At 40.8% G+C, this 9384-nt stretch overlaps 1 protein-coding gene across 1 annotated transcript; it reads right to left on the bottom strand.

Moving 5' to 3' along the window:
* Nucleotides 1-7365: 7365 nt before the first annotated feature.
* On the bottom strand, nucleotides 7366-8292 carry LOC146813138 (olfactory receptor 5V1-like). The gene has a single exon (XM_085614711.1). The coding sequence runs from the start codon at nucleotides 8290-8292 to the stop codon at nucleotides 7366-7368; it is 927 nt and encodes a 308-aa protein (XP_085470837.1).
* Nucleotides 8293-9384: the final 1092 nt, after the last annotated feature.

Here is a 9384-nt window from a genome sequence, read left to right as displayed (position 1 = left end):
TAAACATGGAACAGGAAAGAGGTCTTGGCCTCCCTATCTACCTGGAGGTTTCTGGGTTGGATTTCAAAGGCGGTATCACCTTTGAAGCTTCCTGACCAGGAAGGACGTTCTGTCCTTGTGGAGCTGTGAAGCTCCTCCACCTGGACCAGGCATTGTCTCTGTTATCTGGGAGCATTGGCTGCCAGCCCATGAGGTCAAAAACATGCCTGGTGATGGCAGACTGGCAAAAACAAGTCAGAGGTGACACCCGTGCTTGGTAGATTTTCAGAGGACCCTCTAAAAGGGTCTCCAGTGGGAATTTATTAATACATCCATTACTGGCAGCAGTGTGGATTTAATAATACAAGATGTCTGATACCTAGCATCCTAGAAATCAGTAAAGTCATCATGAAGCTAGGAAACTCGTATTGATCATTGTCCAGCCCATGGACGCGTTATGGTTTCCCTGTTCACTTAAAACATCTCAGAGTGGACTGAATATTGTAGGGACATATCTGCTCATGCTGATAGGCTCACACATGGGATAAGGTGCACCATGCATTAGGGCTAAAAGCCTGCAGTAGGGGTGACTTACCAATACCTTATGCAGTGAATGGGTGGCATGGCACATAAGGCTGTCTGGCATGTTGACTTTTCGGATTTCTCTGTACCAAGACACACAGCCTGCAATGGAAGAGTAATTAGTCTTGGTGAGGGGTCCCGGTTTGGCACAACCAGTGCTGCGGCCTTAGGGGGCCATCTTATATACCCATGCACTTGGTACTAGGGGTACCACCTACTAGGGACTTACAGGGGTAACTAAAGTTGTGCCGATCGTGGCACAGATTTCAGGAAAGAGATCCGGCACTGGGAACCTGGTTAGCAGGGACCCAGTGCACTCACATTTCAAAATCACATCACACATCAGGCAAAAAGTGTGGGCTAACCATGTCAAAAGAGGCCCTTTCCTACAATATGGCATAGAGTTGAGTACACAATGTGGACAGTGGAGTGTACGTGGATGGAGTGGAGTATAGTCTAAGAGAGTTGTACAGATTGTAGAAGAGTTTTGTAAAGTAGATTTAGATACAGTGGGGAGAGAGTACTGGAGTTGTGTAGAGTGGAGTAGCATATAGTGGAGGGGCATACCGTGGAAGACCATAGGGTGGAGTGGCATAGAGGGAATAGAAGATAATGGAGTCGTGTACAGTGGAGTGCAGTACAATGGAGTAGGGTAGCTTGGAGTGACATACAGTGGGGTTGGTTAGAGTTGAGTATTGTACAGTGGAGTGGCATAGAGTGTAATAGTGTATAGTGCAGTACTATACAGTGGAGTGGTGTAGACTGAGGTGGTGTACAGTAAAGTGGGGTAAAGTGTAATTGTATACAGTTGCACGGCATAGAGTGGAGTGTCATCCAATGGACTAGCATACATTGGAGTGGCGTAGAGCGGAGGAGCATCAATGGAGTACCATAGAGTGGAGCAGAGTATAGTGGAGTGGCATAACGTGAAATCGCTTAAAGTAGATTAGTTTAAAGTAAATTGGAGTATAGTGGAATAGCGTATAGTGGACTATCATACAGTGCAGTTGTGTACAGTGCGAGTGAAGTTGTGAAAATGAGAGTGCTGTACACTGGAATGGGTTAGAGTATAATAGCATACAGTGGAGTGGCATACAGTAGAGTGGCCTCCAATGGAACATTATAGAATGGAGCAGTGTAGAGTGGAGGTGCAAACAATGGAATGACGCAGATTAGTGTATAATGTAGTGGCATACAATGAAAAAGCATACAGTGGACTGTCATACAGTGGAATAGCATAGAGCCAAGTGGGCACACTGGATTAGTGTAGAGTGGAATAGCATATAGTGGGGTAGTGTATAATGGAGTGGCATACAGTAGAGTGGTGTACACTGAAGTGGCTTAGATTGGAGTTGCATACAGTGTAATAGCATAGAGTGGACTGGCATAAAGTGGTCTTGTGTATATTGTAATGGTGTATAGTGGAGTGGCATAGAGTGTAATGTTGTACAGTGGAGTGGCATAGAGTGTAATATCATATAGTGGAGTAGCATACAGTGGAGTGGCGTAGGGCGGAGTGTTGTAGGCTGGACTGGTTTACAGTGGAGTGGCATAGATTGGAATTGTGTACAGAGGAGTGGCATACAGTGGATTAGCATAGAGTGGAGTATTGTAGGCATACAATGGAATAGTTTAGAGTGGAGTGGTGTACAGCATATTATCATATAGTGAAATAGCATCCAGTGGAGTGGCATAGAGTGGAGTGGTGTGGACTAAAGTGATGTAGAGTGAAGGTATGTACAGTCTAAGAGCATAGAGTGTAGTGGTGTACAATGAAATTGTGTACAGTGTAATAGAGTCGAGTTGAGTGGTGTAGAGTCAAGACTTGTAGTAGAATAGAGAGGCATAGAATGGATTGCTGTAGAGTGTAATAGTGCATATTGGAGTAGCGTACAGTGGTGTTGCACTAAGTGGAGTGGGGTACAGTGGAGTGGTGTACACTTCAGTGGCGTTTACTGGAATACCATAGAGTGGAGTAGTGTATAGTGTAGCGGCATACAGTGGAGTGCTTTAAGGAGGTAAGTGAAATTTAGCAGCAATGTAGATTATGACATGCAGAGTAACGCAAAAGAGTGAGTTGAACTGGCGTGTGTTTCTCCAGATGTACCAATCAATGCAGGGCATGCATGGAGGCCTTGCATCACTTTTTGTGAGAAAGCAAGGCTTTATGCAGCCGCCACCCACTTTTTGCCGCCATTTATGACTGATACTGGTGCTTTCTGAATCTTTTTGTGCCTTGTGAACTGCTAACCAGGCCCAGGGCCATATCCTGTGTAAAAGGTATATGGTAACAAACTACCTGTAAGTCTCTAGTAAATGGAAGGGCATATAGGTTTAGAGTACCAGTAGATTTAATGCACTTAAGTGTGCACTGCTGTGGTGACTGCTGTCCTTTTAAATGCAGCCCTGTTTTGCAAGCTGCTTTGAAACCAAAACTATATCTCATTTCAACTTCGGGATTAAAAGTACTTACAAAGTCAGAAACAACCTTATTTTTTCTTTTAGGTCACCCCTAAGATCTACTCTAGGTGCCCCAAGTGTAGAGTGCATTGTGGTTATGAGCAGGGACATTATAAGCAATGTTTTATATGTCCTGGAGCGGTAACAACTGCCAGTTATGTTTTTCCCCATTTGAGTACATTAGCTCCCTAGGCTAACATAAAAAGACTTTATTTCACTTTATTGAACCCTAATCTTTGACAGGATTGCACTAAAATAATGCATCAAAGTGTTAAAGTAATAATTGCAATACATCCAACAACTTGCCAAGGTTAGATTAATTATAAATATTGCAGAAAGGAAGTTATAGAACTTGTTTTTCTGAACTTACCAAATCCAGCCCTGTAGCAGCCACTTCCGATTGTCCAGCCCTAGACAGGTTAAGCCAAGTTGCTTTGATGAGGCATGAAGTAGCCTGGGCTAAGGCAAAGGAGACATATGGTGGTAGGAGATCTGCAGCAACAGATGTCAGGACAGGAAGGGGGCTGGGTAGCCAAACTTGTCTTTAAAGGGTGTAATACGGTTAGGCCAGGAACTAGGCCCACCCCCAATTCTTACACCTGCAGCCAGATAGGAGCTTCTGTATTTGAATTAGGAGATGGATAGAAAGGGAGTGTAGGGAAACTTTAACCATACCTGTGAATTGAGGTAGCCAGACAGGAGCCTCCAGGAGAGATTTTCTCCATTTTGTTTCTGAGAATTGCTTTCTGGGTCAAAAATATATCACACTTCTAAGGAAGTGGTAATCACAGAGGGTGACAGCCTGCATCCCATTGGTCAGGGTTTCCCTTTTTCTTACCAGCCCAGAAACTGCAATAAATATGGGCGAGCAGACCAGCAACACAAATCCCTACCTGGAAATATCAAGAGAAGATGGACTGCACTGCAGAACCCCTGATCTGGACCACAAAAGTACGTGACTCATGGACTGCACCTGCTGCATATTTTGAGCTTCACTGAAGATAAGTTTGCCTGACTTCAAAAGGAGTGCAATCCCTGAAAGCAAAAGGTATGAATGAGCTTAAATAGGTCTACTGTATCAACTCCATCAAGACAAGCTCAGCGGACCAGATTCACTTGGACTTTACATGATTTGACCAGGTGCACTGTGGGAATAGTAGAGCTTCTGGGCGCTTGACTGGTGTTGTGGGCCCTCAACAACATAAAAGAAACATCTGAAGGAGAAGGACTGGCCTGCTGGACCCTTGGACTGCAAAAGAGAGGACTGCGCTCATAAAGACTGCTCCTGCTGCACTCACAAGACTTAAAGGACGAGAAGTGGACTTCCTGATCAGCAACAGGTAGAAAAGTTCTGAAAGGGCTACCTGCATCAACAACAAGGATAACTTAAGCTGACAATCTTCACCTGGACTGTACTTGGATTAACCAGCTTCTTAGTAGGAGTTGTAGTCCCAGACATAAAGAGGCAACCTAGAGCTTCTGAGCACTTGGCTGGTGCTGTGGACCACTTTCCCTTCATCAGGAAACACTTCTGGAAGTAAGTGGAAAATTGTGATATCATGGGCAGCCTGAACTCTTGACTTTTCCCCAGTCCAGTGCAACCTTTTCTTACCCTTTGGGTGCGATTTGCTTCTAAGCACTTGTTTTACTTTTAATCTGTAAACATTCATATCTATGGTTTCCTACATTGGATTTTGTTGTTGTGGAATCATTTTATCTCAACAAGAGAGAGGGGCTCCCTAAAACCAACAGAGGTGGGGCACCAAGTAGACAAAAGTCACAAAGAAATATCCTCTTTGGTGAAAATCGAAAAAATCAATCAAACACACTCCACATAATCATACTGCATCATTAGAACATAAATGTTACAAACACTAACCTTTGAATCAAAGAATTTATTTAAAACACACTATAAAAATTAAATACTAAAACGAATCTTTGTTAAAAAATGGAATTTTCTAGAGATTTCATTAACAAACCAATGAAAAAGACAACACAATAAGGAAGACTATCACAAGCGAATATACACTTTCATGGTACATAAATACACAGGAGGGAGTAAACAATAGACATACAAAAATTCTCTAATCACTGTATATCACCACCAGTAACTGTTGAATTATCTGTCAAGGTACGATATTTTATATATTTTTCCACCCTTGCGGATACCCTTAGTAATCTAGTGTATATACATTAATGGCATCAACGCATTTCGGTGGGTTGCAAACAGATGAAACACCACCTTCCTCAGGATTCTATCAATTGAATAATCTAAAACACATATACAGACAAGGAAAGATACAAAAAACAAATATGAGATATAAATATTTCTATGCTCTCCCATTTGTTACATATAAAAACTCTATTTATATAAAAATCCTATTATCATTTATAACCTGATTATGCAGTCACACTATGTACAAAGCTGAATAACACTTGCACATTCGCACACACCAATATAGAAACTCATGACATAAAATACCTTTCTAGGTTGTTTCTAACAAAGTAGAGCACTAGATGGTTTATTCCAAATGTATGAGCATCCGGTGACGTAAGCCAAGTAACTCAGGTCCAATGTCCCGACAAGAAATAGAGTTCTGCAAAATAATTAATTTATATAGACCATACGTGGGGTGTCTAGCAAAACCACAACTCACTCTGTATCTGAAAGATAAGAAGAAAATTACCCAAATCTGTCTAATAAACTCTAGGGCATTCAGAACTTCCAGAGACGTTTGGCCATAACATTCAGGTCCAATATCCCAAGGCCTCAAATTTAAATCTATAGAAAAAATGTATAAAGATGCTAAAGGTTTGGAGGGGGGGCGTGCACACCCTCCCATTAATGAAATAAAGTGGCCTGGCAATATTTCTAATAAGCATGATTCAAGGAATATGTGAAGAAATTAAGAATAAGTACGCAATTGAGCGATTGTTCTTGCTGGTACCATATGCATTTTTTCATATATATTTTTGCAATTAATACAAGTTTACTAGTATGAAACAACGAATATATCAATGAATTCATGCAAAAGCTTATAACTGAGCAAGTTTTGCATATTCATTGCAAGTATTTTATGTGTTCTTGCATACATTTTGCTTATATTTATAATCAGCAACATATTTTTATTATATGACTGATATTGGTTTTGTTAAACAATTTTAACTAAGTAAAGTGCACTATGCTTGACTAATTCAACATGGTGCTGTTGTAGCTGAACTTCTAAACTGGTCGCTTTTGAGAAGTCTTTTGTCTATGTTTCCTAGCAGCGTCACTTTAAAATATTGTTTAGAGGAGTTCCCGGTAACTTGACTTGAGAGCAATTTCAGAAACGCATGGTAAAGCCTCAATAAATCCCTAAGTACACTACACAGAGTGCTCGTCTTATGTGTTTCTGTGTGGTATAGTCATTGTTGTGGTAAAGGCTGTTTCCCCTTCAAAATAATAATTATGTTGTTTGACACATTTCAGAGCAGCTTCCTCTTGTGGTAGCTTGCCTTGCCTGCCTCGACATGAACACATATAAAAAGCAGGTTCTCCTGCCTTTTGATTTTTTGTTTATATATATAAATACATTTAGCAGTTGCAGCACAGGGACCTGCAAAGAGTGGGGTCCAAGGCCAATAGCCCCGGCTGCTCTCCTACGGATGACCCTGGATAGGTTTAGGGTGCTTTAGCTATCTTTAACCTTCCTACTACCTCTACACCAACTGTGAGTACTTAATAGAGGAGGGGACGTGGTGGCGGCTGGTGTGATAAGAAGACCAAGAAAGATAGACACATTAGAAAAACAAAGTTTACCGCTTGATAGAAAATAAAGAAAAAAGTTGGTAGCAGGCAAAATAACAGCAAGAGGGAGACATGTAATTGTGCTCTTTGGCTATTACCTCATATGGATTAAAAACGGTGTACTTTGTTATGTTAACCAAATGTTCATTTTACAACTCATGTTCAGATACATAGATATCTATAATTATTTGTAAACATACTTCTAAAATGAACATATACAATTCAAAAATAGGTCCCACCTTTTTATTACAAAATATATTTTGTCAACAAGTCATTTGGATATTGAATTCCTTTTTATTAATGGTATTATTTCTATCTGCTGTGGTATGTCACTTTTTTGTCTGCAGCTTTGCTATTTTGGAAAATAAAATGTATTCCTTCACTTTTCCTTTCAAAAGTGTTTGTGAATTACTTTCAGCAAAACAATAAGGTCTGTGCAGAATTCAGCAAAAGATGCTGCACAGAGAAAGAAATAATAAAATGCGCATTATATTATAATAAATAGCACTACAACAGTCATTGGATTCGTGCAGGTTTCCTCTCAGTCATATAGTTTATGATATGTTCTTTGCCTTCATGAGAGCTTTTTTAAACTCTGTGTTTTTCAGACTGTATATAATGGGGTTACACAAGGGAGTAACAGCAGCATAGGACAAAGACATTATCTTGTTTTCTTTCAACGAATATGATGATATTGGTCGCACGTAAGTAGAAAAGAGAGATACATAGAATAAAATAACCACAGCGAGATGAGAGACACATGTGGAGAAAGCTTTGTCCTTCCCACTCTTAGATTTGATTTTCAGGATAGAAGAAACAATTTTGCTATATGAAAAAATGATAAGAATAAATGACATCATGGCCACTATGGAACCATTGATGTAGTTAAGGGTCTCGATGATGCGAGTGCTGGTGCAAGAAATCTTCAACAGGGCTGTAATATCACAGAAGAAGTGGTTAATGGTGTGGGACTGACAGAAAGAAAATGTGGACATTAGTGGAATGTGTGGCATTGCAATCAGAAGTCCAACTGCCCAGCTTCCAGCAGCTAGGGTCATGCACACAGTCTTATTCATGATGGCCGTGTAGCGTAAGGGATAGCAGATGGCCGCATATCGATCGTAAGCCATGACTGTCAGGAGAAGTAGCTCCACAGTTGCAAAGACCATGAAAAAGTACATCTGCAGCAGACATTCCGTGAGAGAAACCTCTATTCCCTCCTTAAAGAAGTGGAGGAGAAGCTGTGGAAAAACAACAGAGGTGTAACCGATGTCAACGGAGGACAAATGTGTGAGGAAGAAATACATGGGAGTGTGTAAATGTGAGTTTGAGCAAATTATTGCCAGGATCAGAAGGTTCCCCACTAGAGTTATCAGGTACATCAATAAAAATGCAACAAAAAGTGGAACTTGCAGCTCTGGAAAGTCTGAAAATCCAACAATGAAGAAATGACCAGTGGCGCTTCGATTTTCTTTATTCATTGATATAGCAATGCAGCAGATGTGCAGCTGAACACACCCTGTAAATAAACACCAACTGAGTTTACTTTAATGGTTGTCTGGACACCGATATTTTCAATAACAAAACAACTATTAAATGAAACATTGTGAGCACACAAATATTATTTTTCACACTGAATTGTATTTAGATTTTGTGATAGTATTTAATGGTTACATTTATGTCTGTGGGCTTCTGATAAATAAAATTCATTTATTTTGCTTCATACTTTTAATTAATGTTCCTATAGCTCTCAGGGCAGTGAGAAGGTCTTTGCTACATCATAGACAAGATGGAACCCTTCCAATCTCACAATCCAAACATGCATTTCAATATTGCCTGATGGGGCTTTCAATGTTCCAAGTGATCTAGACCTATATTTTGGTTCATTTTTGTTTCTTTTGTTAATCCGATTCCGCAGGGATCGGAATTTCTTGGCTACAAAAATCATCAGAATTAAAAGTTCAGCCCTGCAAATGGAACATAGAATGTATCGAAAAGTTGTCCAAAGTAATGCAAAGTACTATCGTGCGCTGCTTTGTGCTACTGTGCGTCAGGGCTGCATTCCATGGGAGGTACATGGTCATTCCCATGAAACCACAAATGGGTTTTGATGAAAATCCCTATCTAATAACTATTGTAGGTTGGGTCCCGAAAGCTTACTCCTCCGTGAGGCAGGCTCAAGAGAGAAGAACTGGGGGATATTTACAATGAAGTGGCGGTGAGAGGTGTTAGCCTACTTGGCTTAACGCCTCTCATCGCTACTTCGGAAACACGAGGCTGCACCCTATTCTCAAGAATGTGGTGCAGCCTGGCGTTTCCCCCTGCGATGGCACTAAGTTTCACGACTTAGCACCAAAAAGGGCACCCTTGCACTGTAAGCAGGGAGGTTTGTTTATGTGTAGGAAGGTGTCCCTTCCTGCACATAAACAAACCAAACATTCCAGTTTGTAACTTACATGTGTGCTGCCTCGTGCAGCACACACGTAAGTTATAAAACCGCCTTTTTAAAAAGGTTTGTTTATGTACAGGAAGGGACACCTACCTGTACATGAACAAACCATGGCATTTTGCAT

Source organism: Triturus cristatus, chromosome 7 (genome assembly GCF_964204655.1).
Source record: "Triturus cristatus chromosome 7, aTriCri1.1, whole genome shotgun sequence".
Classification (NCBI taxonomy): Eukaryota; Metazoa; Chordata; class Amphibia; order Caudata; family Salamandridae; genus Triturus; species Triturus cristatus.
This window is presented reverse-complemented; position numbering and strand designations above follow the sequence as displayed.